Source organism: Spermophilus citellus, assembly GCF_964194105.1.
Source record: "Spermophilus citellus genome assembly, chromosome: 3".
NCBI lineage: Eukaryota > Metazoa > Chordata > Mammalia > Rodentia > Sciuridae > Spermophilus > Spermophilus citellus.
Window position 1 is genome coordinate 212,966,328 of NC_138184.1, and position 14,731 is coordinate 212,981,058.

General features: G+C 43.3%; 1 protein-coding gene across 2 annotated transcripts in view; it reads right to left on the reverse strand.

Annotated features, from left to right (window-relative positions):
* Positions 1-12,922, reverse strand: part of WDR91 (WD repeat domain 91) — a 40,151-nt gene extending 27,229 nt beyond the window's left edge. The window contains exons 1-6 of one of the 2 annotated variants that reach the window (XM_081282843.1): positions 12,754-12,922; positions 11,096-11,275; positions 10,342-10,549; positions 8,568-8,650; positions 7,050-7,180; positions 3,350-3,515 (exon numbers count right to left, since the gene is read on the reverse strand). In XM_081282843.1, coding sequence (XP_081138969.1) covers positions 3,350-3,515; positions 7,050-7,180; positions 8,568-8,650; positions 10,342-10,549; positions 11,096-11,275; positions 12,754-12,876 — 891 coding nt within the window. In that variant the 5' untranslated portion in view covers positions 12,877-12,922. The remainder of the gene's footprint in view (positions 1-3,349; positions 3,516-7,049; positions 7,181-8,567; positions 8,651-10,341; positions 10,550-11,095; positions 11,276-12,753) is intronic. The other variant, XM_081282844.1, reaches the window with a different exon arrangement.
* Positions 12,923-14,731: the final 1,809 nt, after the last annotated feature.

The following is a 14,731-nucleotide window of genomic DNA, read 5'->3' on the forward strand; positions in this document are numbered from 1 at the left end:
CCAAACAAGGCAGGGAGCAAGTTCCAGAAATTTGGTCTCACCTGAAGTAAAACAAAGCCACCCAAAAGTGAGGACTGAAGGACTGGGAAGAGTGTGGCCTTTTCCCCATCCTGCCAAGCTCCATGGGAACAGGCCCCACTGCAGCTGTTGTTACCACTGATGTCTCAACAGCTAGGAGGTAATTTGATACTAATAAGAATCAGAAGTACATAAGTTTGTGGATGCTTTGCTTTCTTTACATTACAGCCAATTAAAGGTTATCTCTATAATAAGGCAATTCCCACTTGTTGTCCCATAGCTCACTAAGTGGGTGTGAAAGACATAGAATCACCGCTGCAGGGGAAGGATGTGGGCAGCGCAGCAGCCCAGGCCTGCCTGCTAATGATGCTCCCTCCCCTGGCTACCATTCTGAGATCCCAAAAGAGTTTGGGAACCTCGGTTTTGCAGTTAGTCCTCTCTTCCTTTTTTTTCTACTGAAAGTCCAGAGAATGTATGTTGCCATCTATTTTGCAAGAATCATGCTATGGCCATCTCAGTAATAGTGACAAGAGTTTTAGTGACCCATCACAAGCAGGAAAAATACTGAAGTAAGTAAAATTTACAATGCTCTGCATATATGATTTGGAAAATAGAAAAGTTTAGTCATTTTATGTATTGCTAATTTAACAATAAAACTCAGGGTGGTTTTTGTTGTTTTCTTTTTTTTTATTTTGTTTTTTTTTTTTTTTTGTCTCTGTGTGTGTGCTTATTCTTTAATAGTAAGAAACCAAAGAAGGGGTGGTAGTGGTGAGAAAAAAAGACTGCATGCCTGATTTGCACTGACAAAGCAATATAGCTTATTTAGAAATTGTTTCCATTTCACATTGAGTTCAAAGGAGTTTTATCAAAATCACAGGAAGTGATACTACCACATACTGCATTTGGCATTGGTGAGAAAACATCTAAAATGGACACTTGAATTTGGGCATCAATTTAATAAAGGAATTTATACATTAGAATGGCCCCTCTAAGAGGAAGTGGCAGAATGATGAGGAATCTAAAAATTATGCCATGGGAGAAAACAGTTGGGGAAAGGGAGGCACAGACAGTGCTTAACATGGAAAAGATAGAAAGGGTTGTCCTATGCAAGCAGCTTATTTAACATAGCTCCAGAGAGCTAAGATTGGTGAGTAAAAGTTATAAAGGGGTTTGCTTTCTAATAAATACACATTCCCACTTTACAAGCATTAGCTCCACATCATAGAAGGCAATCAATCCCACAGAATGCGTTCCTATGCTCAGCATGAAAATGGGCCAGATGACCTTTAAGCCTCCTTCCAACTCTAAAATTCTGTCATTTTCTTAAACCTCAAATCTGCTAGTCATTTTTAAGAGTTAAAATGTCCATGCTGGGTCTAAATAGTCTGCCGTCAAATTTTTTAAAAAGTTACTTGGCCAGTGGGTTTTTAGAATGTAGCTATCTAAGGTCTCCATTCAAGATCTAGAGACTGCTCTGTTAAGACACTTCACTATTTCTCAACCTTTTCCCAATTATATTTGAGATACATGTGAATCATGCATTTTTACCTTCATTTCTTGGCAGTAAACTTCACAAAGATTTCCTATGCCATTTCAACTTTATAATGTGACACATAGTTCCTAAACACATAAGAGCACAGCCCACAGGCTTACTTCCGAAAAAGCTCTCTGATTTTATTTTGAGTTAGAAAAATTGAATTCCACAATGGCAAGCCCAAGATTCCTTATACCATCTACCAAACTTATAAAATGTTGCTCAGTAAGAGATCTGGAAAGTAAACAGTAAAACTTACTTTTCCACATTCTAAGAAACTGAAATTTTACTTTCAAAGTTTGAATTTTCAGAAACAAGAGTTGTAGAAATAATTGTGATTGATTTCTAACTGCTTCTACTTTTTTGGATGCTGAGATTACAGTCAATCTCATTCTGCACTAACTAGTAAAAATACATTTAAAAGAGAATGTCCCTACCAAGGCAAAGTGGCACCTGAGATCCCAGACTTGACTTGGGAACTCAACTAGGCCAGAATCTTCAAGAATAAAACTTCTACTAAAACTTAACTGCATGTTTATCATATGCCAGCCACTGCAAATACCAAGAGCTCTTCTAGCCACTCAATTATTCCTTCCCTAGGGAGTCAATACTATTATTATCCCCCCAAAATTGGGGTGAGTTTAAGCAATTTGAGCTTTGATGCTAAACAAGGAGCCCAAGCTAAAAGTAAAGCTGCATCAGCTTTATGACTGAGTCCACACTGTCTTATCCAACACTCTACTTGGTGTTTGCAGCTCAACAATACTGAACCCCACATTCCAAAGGCAGCCTAGGGCAGACTACTGCCTCCCTGGGTACAGGGAGCCACCCCAAACTGTCACATCACTTGCAACTCCAGTCCTGGGTAATAGAAGAGGAAGGCACAGACTACAACAACTTACTTTATTGGCAACTAGTAAAAATACATTCAAATAGAGTGCCCCTATCAAAGCAAGTCTAAGTTGGAGTCTGTGAGACTTTCACTCTGGCAGGCATTTCTGAAAGCAATTATTCTGACAAGCTAAGTTAAAAAAAAATTCAGTGGGACTCTTGGTTGTTTTGGACATCAGCTGGCATGGAAAAAAAATCTCTTGCAATATAATATTAAAGTAAAAAAACAATGAAAATCCTTTGTAGATTCAGCAAAGATAAACTTGTAGATATTTATCTACAAATACATAGATTCAGGAAACTCTTAATTAACTCTTCAGCCAGACAATAATTTATATCACCAAAAATTCAATTGAACTCACACTTGAACCACTCAAACAGTCATAAGTCCTTGTGGGTTCCCAGGAAGATTAGGAAGAAAGAGGAGAGACCCTGCAAAGCCCACTTTCTGTCATTGACTATCTACCACTTTGCCTGTGGAGTGTGGCAGACTTCTGAGTTGAGACAGGAGTGCAGGGGTGGTCAGAAGCCCTGGGCCTGAAGTCCAGCACAGCACTTCATCAGCACAGGCACATCTGCCACTGTCTCAGTGCCACACCCTGCAGTGCCAGCCAGAGGCAAAAATGCAGCATGCATTTGGGGGATTTTCCTCCTTGTTCTCCTAATTCCCTCACTGCTCTTATCTCTATGCTCATCCTGCAGAACTATCACTGATCTGTCACAACAAAGATAGGAAAAGAATAGAAAGGAATTAGAAGTGAATTTAGGATTTCACAGCTCATCTAAGAACTTGGTTCTAAATGGAGGGCACACAAGTCTACACTTGACAAGAAAACCTAGAAGCAGACCTGATAGTCAGATGTCAGAGGCTTCTTGGCAAGTTAGAAAGGCAAGACCAGCACTTACCTGACTGCTGAAGGACTCTTTCTTGACTGAGCTCTGAGTCTGCAGAGGTCCCTGGGCAGGCGACAACCTTGAGGGGCTCTTCTTACTCTGAGGCAGCAACGAGGACAGGAATCCTACTCGAGGCGACTGGGAAAGGGAGGTGGTCCTCTGGCTGCATACCATGGCTCTGGTCAAAGACACACCACAGGGTCAAAGGGCTAGAGGGGGATGAGGGAGATCCAAGAACTCAAACAGCTTCTGGGGCTTGACAGTGGCATTATCCAAGGTACCAGTTCCTCTACAGAGGGAGCCATCAGCTTAGTGAAGACTATGGCTCTTCTTTGAGGGCCCCAGTAAAACTTAGAGCTGCCTTGTCCAACAGCCACTGTCCACACATGCCTCTGAGCATCTGAACTGTGGTTAGTCCAAATTGAGATGTACTGGAGTGTAAGACATGCTGGAATTCAAAGACTCAGCAAGAAAAAAAGTGTAAAGTACCTCATTAACATTCTGCTTACATTCATTTCACGTTGAAATAATTCGGATATATTAGGCTAAATAAAATATATCACTAAAATTAACTTTGCTTGTTTCATTTTATTTTTTAAACATAACTACTAAAACCTTTGAATTACATCTTTGGCTGGCATTTTATTCTCCTCAGCGATATTGACTGGAAAGCTAGAGCAGTTTATTTGGTGCAGCACTTGGCTACCACCTGGGTTTGCAGCCTGATGCACTGTGTCACCTGTCGGTGTCTGTGTTTTCAATTATCATCTGAGGCTTCTGCTATAAATGGCTATTTCTTAAGGTCACCCAAATACCTCTATCCCAATCTGCCCACCTTTCTAAACCCCAGTAGCACGCTTCCCCTAAGAAATGTGTCCCTCCTGCTACATCGATGTTCATAGCAGCACAATTCACAATAGCAAGACGGTGGAACCAACCTAGATGCCCTTCAATAGACGAATGGATAAAAAAAATGTGGCATTTATACACAATGGAGTATTACTCTACATTAAAAAATTACAAAATCATAGAATTTGCAGGGAAATGGATGGCATTAGAGCAGATTATGCTAAGTGAAGCTAGCCAATCCCTAAAAAACAAATGCCAAATGTTTTCTTTGATATAAGGAGAGTAACTAAAAACAGAGTTGGGAGGAAGAGCATGAGAAGAAGATTAACATTAAACAGGGGTGAGAGGTGGGAGGGAAAAGGAAAGAGAAGGGAAATTGCATGGAAATGGAAGGAGACCCTCATGGTTATACAAAATTACATACAAGAGGAAGTGAGGGGAAAGGGGAAAAAAAAAAAACAAGGGGGAGAAATGAATTACAGTAGATAGGGTAGAGAGAGAAGATGGGAGGGGAGGGGATGGGGGATAGTAGAGGATAGGAAAGGCAGCAGAATACAATAGACACTAGTATAGCAATATGTAAAACAGTGGATGTGTAACCGATGTGATGCTGCAATCTGTATACGGGGTAAAAATGGGAGTTCATAACCCACTTGAATCAAAGTGTGAAATATGATATGTCAAGAACTATGTAATGTTCTAAGCAGGAAGTGTGAATCTGGAGGTATAGCGATACCAGAGGTCAAACTGTACTACAAAGCAATAGTAACAAAAACAGCATGGTACTGGTACCAAAACAGGCGGGTGGACCAATGGTACAGAATAGAAGACACAGAGACTAATCCACAAAGTTACAACTATCTTATATTTGATAAAGGGGCTAAAAGCATGCAATGGAGGAAGGATAGCATCTTCAACAAATGGTGCTGGGAAAATTGGAAATCCATATGCAACAAAATGAAATTGAATCCCTTTCTCTCGCCATCCACAAAAATTAACTCAAAATGGATCAGGGAGCTAGATATCAAATCAGAGACACTGCGTCTGATAGAAGAAAAAGTTGGCTACGATCTACAAATTGTGGGGTCGGGCTCCAAATTCCTTAATAGGACACCCATAGCCCAAGAGTTAACAACCAGAATAAACAAATGGGACTTACTTAAACTAAAAAGTTTTTTCTCAGCAAGAGAAACAATAAAAGAGGTAAATAGAGAGCCTACATCCTGGGAACAAATCTTTACCCCCCACACCTCTGATAGAGCCCTAATATCCAGAATGTACAAAGAACTCAAAAAATTAAATAATAAGATAACAAATAACCCAATTAACAAATGGGCCAAGGACCTCAACAGACACTTCTCAGAGGAGGACATACAATCAATCAACAAGTTCATGAAAAAATGCTCACCATCTCTAGCAATCAGAGAAATGCAAATCAAAACCACCCTAAGATACCATCTCACTCCAGTAAGATTGGCAGCCATTATGAAGTCAAACAACAACAAGTGTTGGCGGGGATGTGGGGAAAAAGGTACACTTGTACACTGCTGGTGGGGCTGCAAAATGGTGAGGCCAATTTGGAAAGCAGTATGGAGATTCCTGGGAAAGCTGGGAATGGAACCACCATTTGACCCAGCTATTGCACTTCTCGGACTATTCCCTGAGGACCTTAAAAGAGCGCACTATAGGGATACGGCTGCATCAATGATTATAGCGGCACAATTCACAATAGCTAGACTGTGGAACCAACCTAGATGCCCTTCAATAGATGAATGGATAAAGAAAATGTGGCATCTATACACAATGGAATATTATGCAGCACTAAGAAATGACAAAATCATAGAATTTGCAGGGAAATGGATGGCATTAGAGCAGATTATGCTAAGTGAAGCTAGCCAAGCCCTAAAAAACAAATGCCAAATGTCTGCTTTGATATAAAGAGAACAACTAAGAACAGAACAGGAAGGAAGAGCATGTGGAAAAGACTACAGATAACAAAGACGAATGGGGGGAGAGAAACGGAGAGAGAAGGGAAAGCATATGGAAATGGTAGGAGACCTTCAAGGATACATAAAATTACAAGAGGCTATGAGGGGCAAGGGGGAGGGAAAAAAAAGGGAGAGAATTGAACAACAGCAGGGGAGATAGAGAGGGAAGATGGGAGGGGAGGGGAGGGGAGGGGTGATAGTAGGGGTTAGGAAAGGTAGCAGAATACAACAGACACTAATATGGCATTATGTAAAAATGTGAATATGTAACAGATGTGATTCTGCAATCTATATTTGGGGTGAAAATGGGAGTTCAAAACACAATTTGAGTCTAATGTATGAAAGATGATATATCATGAGCTATGTAATGCTTTAAATAATCAATAAAAAATTAAAAAAAAAATACATTAAAAAAAAAAAAAAAGAACTATGTAATGTTTTGAACAACCAACAATAAAAATTAAAGAAAAAAAAAGAAATGTGTCCCTCCCATGGGAGGCCAGTCCTCCTCACTACACTCCTTCCAAAGCACAAAAACTTCCTGAGACTTTACCAGTGGCTGTTGTACTGATCCAGGCTATGCACATCTGGATGTGTGTGTCCCTGGCAGAGCTGTGCCCCCTCTCTCCACGCAGAGCCAGAGGCTTGGAGTTTCAGAACAACTTCCAAAGGACCTTAGAGGCCATGAGAACCTTATTTATCAATTCTGAAGCAAGGGCAGATGTGCCAAGGAGCTCTTTGGCAATTTTCCCTCAATGGGCACAGGGGACCAAGGGCAAGGCAGAATCAGATTGAAGCTCAGGTCAGAGAGAGCATAGAGTACAGAGGACAGGAAGAAGCAGCCACCTTCCCCATGATCCCTGGTGTACACTTACAGCTCTGAGTCCCCCAGGCGGTCCATATTGGAGACATAAGGAGGCAATTTGTGTTGGACCAAGGCCGCCTCCTCTTCAGGTTGCTGCTCCTCCTTCTTTAGTCGGTGGATTTCAGCTTGCAAGGCAAAAAGCTATGTAGAGGTAGAGCTGAGTTAGCCAATAACCTCACCTGACTTTCCCTCTTCTGAGGGAGATTTTTAGGCATCTCAAATCCAAATCCAACCTCACTGGCTCAAAATGCCACTTGACCTCAGCCTCAGGGTGCCCGTCACATTTCTGCTCATTGAGCACTGGAAAACTGAAAGAATAACTTGCTGCTACTAGCCTAGACCAGTGAAGTAAGAAAATCAAAACCGGTTAAACATCCAAAACCACTTCTTTTTTTCATTTATCATTTGACTTGCTTCCTTTTTACCACTTGACTTGCTTCTTCCTGAATTTACTATGAAAAATAACTCCACCTGATCCTGCTTTGTTCTTTGACATCTACAAAATCAAACTTTGGAACTCACATGGAAAAAAGTTCTTAATGAATTATATCATCCTTAACCTCTCACCTGAGCCGGGCATGGTGGCATGTGCCTATAATCCTATCAATTTGGGAGGCTGAGGTAGGAGGACCACAAGTTCAAGGCCCTAAGCAACTAAGCAAGACCCTGTCTCAAATATAAAAAATTAAAAGGGCAGGGATGTGGCTCAGTGGTTAAGCACCCCAAAATTCAATCCCCAGTACCATAAAAAAAAGGTCTTTCACCTGAAGCAAACTGTATATACACACAAAACACAATAAACTCTGAAATCTCTGTATGTGTACATGTGGGGGAGTTTAAGTGGGAGATTTAACTCAGAGGTATTGAGCACAGAACTATTACCCCACCTCAACCCTATTTTGAAACAGGATCTTGCTAAATTACTGAGACTGCCCTCCAACAAGTAATCCTCCTGCCTCAGCCTCCCAAATTGCTGGGATTACAGACATTAAAATCCTGAACCTAACAGTTTTTAAGCTTCCTTTTCCTTCCTTTTCACTGACAGAGCTCTTCATTTCAGGACAAAGAAATGCCTCCAGCAAAATGTAAAGACAAATGTGGGTTCCCCAAATTTGTTATTTTATCCAACAAGAGAAACAGGTAGTTGAGTGGGAAGAATTAAATTAAATCTGGATTTGAAACAATGTATACATGGCTACATGTGGAAAAAGACAGGAAAAATAAAATAGACATAAGAAATCAGGTGAGGTGCAAGGTGTGGTATGAAGGCACACAGTGTTTTTCTTCTTGAAAGTCCATTCCTGTTATACATTACTTTTGCTGCACACATAATTTGAAACATGAATTTCACCTCTGGTTACCAGAGGTTGGTATAGCCTCAAAGCCCCAACACTGACTGATAGTGACTCACTTTCATCTGAGAATAATTCTGCTTTTCTACATTTAATCAACCTTCCATTGCCACTACCCAATTTCGCGCTCAAAAAGCAGAAGTCCTTCCCAAAGAGCCAGCCTATTTAAAACAAACCTTCTGACGCAGAACTTCATTTTCTTCTTGAACCTGGTTCGTCCTCTGGCACTCTGCATCAAAGTTCAGGATCACTGGAACTGGTGCCCAAAGTTAAAGAATAAGCCTGCCTGAGAACATTTAAAAGTTCTTCCTGGCTGAGCATGGTGGCACATGCCTATAATCCCAATGATTTAGAAGGCTAAAACAGGAGGGTCACAAATTGAGGCTAGCCTTAGCAACTTAGTGAAACCCTGTCTCAAAATTTTAAAAAAACAACAAAAATTTTTTTTTAATTAAAGTTCTTCCCAACTGACATAGTAGCCAAACACTTGAACACAAGACAGAGGAACATAGGTGCAATGGGCTCATCCCATTGATTTCCATCCTCACAGATCTGACTCTGTGAAAAAAAGCTGCATTTATGAAATATTCTCTACCTATTCTCTGGGCCTGTTACTCCAGGTCAGCCTACTTCCTTTAGGCCCACAGACACATGACAATCTGTTAGCCAATCTCGAAGAGGACATTCAAACTTTGGCATTTCCCCCCAAACAATGGCAGTAAAGAGTTGGCATTTGTCAGGCTTCACCATCTAAGCTTTAGCAAAAGATGAATGCAGACAGAAGGTAACCTTAGAAGTAGGATCAGCCACTAGGTTTTCCCTCCCCAGATTAAACCTCTCCCTGGCAAAGTTTAGACTGAGAAGAGAAAGCTTCCTGCAGATTGCATGGCCACACACCACCCCACAAACACCCTGCTCTAGCTGTGGTACTGGTCTTTCCCAATTGCTCACACAGCTTCAGTCAGGAGACACAGAGCAGACCAGGCCTCAGTCCTGGCAAAGCAAACTGTAGCTCAGATGTGTGTGACCTAGTTTGCAGAGTTCTGCTTGAAAAGATCTTGAGTGACCATTTCAGTTGCCCTGAAGGGCCCACACAGTCATATGGCAACCACCTTGTGATTTTCTTTGGAAAGCCCTCAGGATGAAAAGGCAGCAGGAGAGTCAGATCTGTGAGGATGGAAATCATGCTAATTCACATGAGGAAAGGAAACATCAAAGGCAGGAACCTCCACCAGAAAATGTTCTTCCCAGAGGCCAGAATGGCCACCAGTGGGTGGGCCTCTACAACACCCAAATTTATCAGGGCCTTACCAGACAGCACTGCTCAAACCACACTCCCTTCCTCCCCACCCCACCCCACCCCCCCACCCTCCCCCACCCCCGATTTCCAGCCTGGAGGACTTGAACAATGAACAATGATGCATTCCTGGGTCTCAGGATCTCTGGCTTTTCATAACAAATGGTATACTTGACAGGCTGTTTTGCATGTATCATCATTCTCTCTCTCAAATACTCACATATATTTGACTTAAAACTACCCTGTTTTCTGGCAAATAGAGCAACACTGAGACCACCGGGACAGAAATAACCCAAACACTAACTCAGGAAGGAAACCCCAACCCAAGTGTTCTCCTCCGCTACGGAATCCCCACAAAGGCAATCCCCAGGGACACATCATGCACAGACAGGGTGCTTCAAATCTGACTGGTTTCACCAAGAAAATAGCTGCCTTCCAACCCTTTTGCCTGCTGCTAACACTATCCCCACACATGCATGTCAGCTATTTCTTTAGCAGCACAGTGTCAGAAATAAGATTTATGACTCCCTGGCCTCCTGACAAAAATAACCACAATTTGTCCAGCCCCCTCACATGACACATGTCAATGATTCCGGGTACACAGTCTGGATGCCTCAGACTAAGCCCACAGCCCCAGGCAGCAAAAAGGATATGCATGCACTGAAACAGGACACTCAGGAAGTTGTGGAGGGACACAATAAAGGTGTCAGCCCACTGTCGAGAAAAGTAGGTAGCAAAGGTGGGGTTGGTGTCTGGGGATGGCAGGAAAGGCAGGACAAACCAATCCTTCCACTCAGCCTGGTTCTGAAGCTCTGTGGCCTGCTTTGCAAAGAATTCCTGAGCCTTGTCATTTCTGTTTGTCTGCCAAGACACAAAGGAGGTAGCAAGGAAGGGGAAGAGACACAAGTCCAGAGGTAAGATTCTTCACCACTACACAGCAGACAGCCTTTTGGATATCAACTGCCAAGTGAGTGGCAAGATATTACCTCCACAATATGAACACAATCATCGCCCTTTTCTCAGGAACCTTATTTCAGAGATAGTTTAAACTGAAGTTCTAACGACAAATGCCACCCTGAAAACTAATCCCTGTTGATGTTCAAATAACCTAAGTGACTTATTCTTTCAAATCAGCTGTAGTCTTTATTACTTAAATTTTATATCTTTAAACCACTACCCAGGGTGATGTGCTTAAAACAAGAGGGGAAATAGGAATGGAAACAACAGGTAAGAGGACCTACAGATGATAAGGAAAAAAAGAAGTAGGAAAGCAGTCAAGAATAATATGCACTGTGGCTGTTCCACACTTTCCCATAGTAATGTTCATGTGTCTCCCTCCAGTTAGAAGAAAATCTATTTCTGGATCAAAGAGCTCTCCCACCTCAGAACCCCTGAATCAACAAACACCTGGATTGTGTAGACAAGATAAAAGCGGAAGAGGCTGGTTTTCAGCTTGTTGATGGTGGGTCTATATATATCCTCCAAGCGGCTAAAGAGCCTCCGTTCCAGGTAGCTCCAGTAATCCCGAAGGGCAGCTAAGTCATACACTTGCATTAACTGCTGTAGCTGGTCCACAATCTTGTCCACCTAGTGAGAAAAAGCAGTGCTGGAGAAGGCGGGGAAGGACAGAAGGGAATTCACCTTGCATTCCACAGAATACAGTTTTTCCTTTCACTGACTTCTGGGTGTACAAATAAATTTAAGTTGGCAATTTATAACAAAACATACTAATGTAGTATCTTTTAAATTACTTTCTGATGCTAGATATATATCTTGTCTCTCCTGTAAGCATGGAAACTTCAAGTATAAAAAGGCTCTGGCCCAGGAGATGGAGCTATAGCTCAGTGGCCACGCGCTTGCCTAGCCTGGGTGAGGCACTGGGTTTGATGCCTACCACCGCATAAAAATAAACGATAAAGGCCTACTGCACATCTATAATTACAAAAAGGGGGGGGGGGGCTCTGGCCCTAACTTAGGGAGCGAGAGATCTGGCTCCAGGTTTTGGATCTACTGTACCAACTTGGCAATGTCACTTTAACTGCAGTCTCAGATCCTCATATTTAAAAGGCAAAGAGGTAAGAAAGTATGAGACAATGTCTATGGCCTCCTCCCAGTGCACAATTCCAGGATTCCAAGGATCACCAAGCTGTGCACTGACTTACTCCTGCAAGTCAAAAAACTACCACAACCCTGGTAGCTGCTCAGAGTGTCAGTCAAAGAAAGAATTCAACTCCTTGTGAAGAACAATTACACCAGAATATACAATCTAGAAAAATTTTGTATATCCATATCAAAAATAGATCAGGGCACTGAAATCTGAAGAGGTAAAATCATTTGCTTTTGCCATAAGTAACTAACTTTGGCAAGGCAAAAAACCAAGTATTCCCCTCCAATGCTCTCGGTGCTAGCTCACTGTCTCTCTCAATTCATCCACCAACACCAGAAAAACTGATTCAGCACATACAAATCGCACACAAATTCCAAGAACCTCCCAAGGAAAAATCATATCATAGTAGGAAGTCTTTATATTTTAAAATGTGCCATGAGTTCTCCCTCAACTACTCAAGCAAAATTGCCAATGAGTCCCTGACAAGGCCATTTTAAACGAACACCTCAGACGCCTGAACCCAGTTGGCGTTTGGGGCTGCAGACGCTTTTGCTCCCATTGAGATCAGAAGCCAAAACCTTATGTCTTTCTCTTGCCAGAGAGACAACTCAACCATCTACCCAGTCCTGGCTCCTAAAACCTCGTCCACCAGCACCTGCCGGGAGACTGGGATGGAGAACAGAGCCCTGGACCAGGAATCAGGGCACCTGGGCCCCGATGCAGATGCTCCTGACTCACTGAGCAACTTCAGGAAAGTCACGTCCGTCTCAAGGCCTGTTCCTCATCTGCCTAGCTAGGGCCAGACGCATAATGTCTACGGTACACCGCTCCCCCCTCCCCCCCGCCCAGCGCAGTGACAGCGCCGCTACATCCCAGGAGGGCAGTGCTCGGGGGAAGGAGCCCGCTCTGGAGATCCCTCGGGCCGCCTCCGCCCGCGCGGCGCTCGCCGGCCCCTCACCCGGAACCCCTTCTCCTTGTCCGCCTTGATCTCGGCGTCCAGCTGCCGCAGTGTGTGCGTGAAGCCTCGAAAGAGCAGGTACTCCCGGACCAGCTCGTCGGTGCGCTCCACCGCCTCCGCCATCGCTGCGCCAGCCGCTTGAGGGTCCGCGGCAGTGGAGACGAAGGGGCGGGGCCTGGGAGGGACGGGGAGGAGCCGGGCGCGGGCGTCTAGTACGTCACGAAGCGGCCGGCCTACCAGCCCGCACGCCCTGCGCGCCAGGCGCCGAGGCCCCGCCCCTCGGCCGTTGCCCCGCCCCTAAGCCTCGCCTCCGGACCCGCCCAGCCGACCTCTTTACGCTCTTACTCACTGAGGGGTGGCTGCTAGAGGCTCTTGTCTTTTGAGTTTTCTGGCAGCGCCAGCAGAGGCTTTGTCATCTGAGTTACTGCAAGTGGCGACTCCCGTCCAAATCAAGTAGGACTGGACCTTGTGAACGTCCCAGATACACGAGGCCGCCAGGGGTTGAGGTGCCCTGCTTATTGGCATTACATCGCTGAATTTTTTGTCCCCTGCCCTCCTTTCACAAATGGGAGAAAGTGGAGTCCTAAGAGGTAAAGTGACCTGTGTGAAATCACACAACCGGATGTGTCATCAGAGAGCTCCAACTGCCCCCCAAAACCCTGTTTTCATTAACTACATGGCAAGATAGCCAAGATGCACCGCTACTAGGAAAAAAACAAGTCTCAGAATAGTATGTATACTATGGTCCCAGTTTAAAAACAAAGGTGAGGGGATTGTGTGTGCATGTATTTTTAAAATTCAGGATTATACGCCAGCTTCTTACAGTTGCTTGAGAGGTGAGACTATGAGGGACTTTCGGTTTCTTTTTATTTTTTTTTTAACATCAATGGACCTTTATTATATTTTATTTGTACATGGTGCTGAGAATCGAACCCAGTGCCTCACACATGCTAGGCAAGCGCTTTACCACTGAGCTACAAGCCCAGCCCCTCAGTTTCTTTTTTTAACATTAAAAATCATTCACAAGGTCTATTTTTATAAGACAGAAAACAGCTATTGTCTTAGAAATGACAATAATTCCTACCTTGCAGAGTCATAAAGAAAAATTGATAACACATCAAAACAGCTTAGTGAACAGCCCATTGGTAAAACAAAATAAATGTTTGTTCCTTTCTCCTTCTCTGTAATAGTATGATCTTTTTGTTTATCAACTCTGAATCATTCCTACCACTCTACTTAAACTCTCTGATCCTACTATACAGAAATTCAGGTCCAAAGGGGCCCTAATCTAGAAAAACCGGAAAAGATAACAAAGAGCAAGCCACAGCAAAAGAAGGGAGATGCTTATTCTGCCTTTTTGCCTGGTTTCCCAGTCTACACAGTTTAAGTATCTCCCAGGCAACCAACAGCCAGGAGAATCCCCTCTGTGACTACTGGGGGAACCAGACCAAATCCTACTTTGGAATCTGAGATCATCAAAAGTGAACTTAGGAAAGTTGAGCAAGTAGCCACACCAAAACTCTGCCTAGAGGAAAGTCATGAATTTGATTTCCCTAGAGTACCCTAAGTCTGCAGCTACAACTTTCCCTCCCCCACCTCCATCTGCCCTGGCACTTCCCAGACCAGAGCCTGTAAAACCAGCTAAGATTAGTTTTCTGATGAAGAAAAGGCAGTTAGTTCCTCAGAGCCCAGCACAAGTTCTTTGCTCTACCTGGAATGTCTTCTCCTACATACCCAAGTGGATGACTGCCTTTTCTCCTTCACATGTTTGCACAACTATCGTGTCGTGTCTTTTGGGGCTGCTATAATAAAATACCATAAATTGGGTGGTTTATAAACAACATGAAATTACTTGTAGTTCTGGAGCCTGGAAAGTCAAAATCAAGGCAATAGCAGAAAAATCAGCACCTGGTCAGGACTTGTTCTCTGGTTCACAGATGGAAACTTCTACTTGTGTTGACACATGGTCCATGAATGG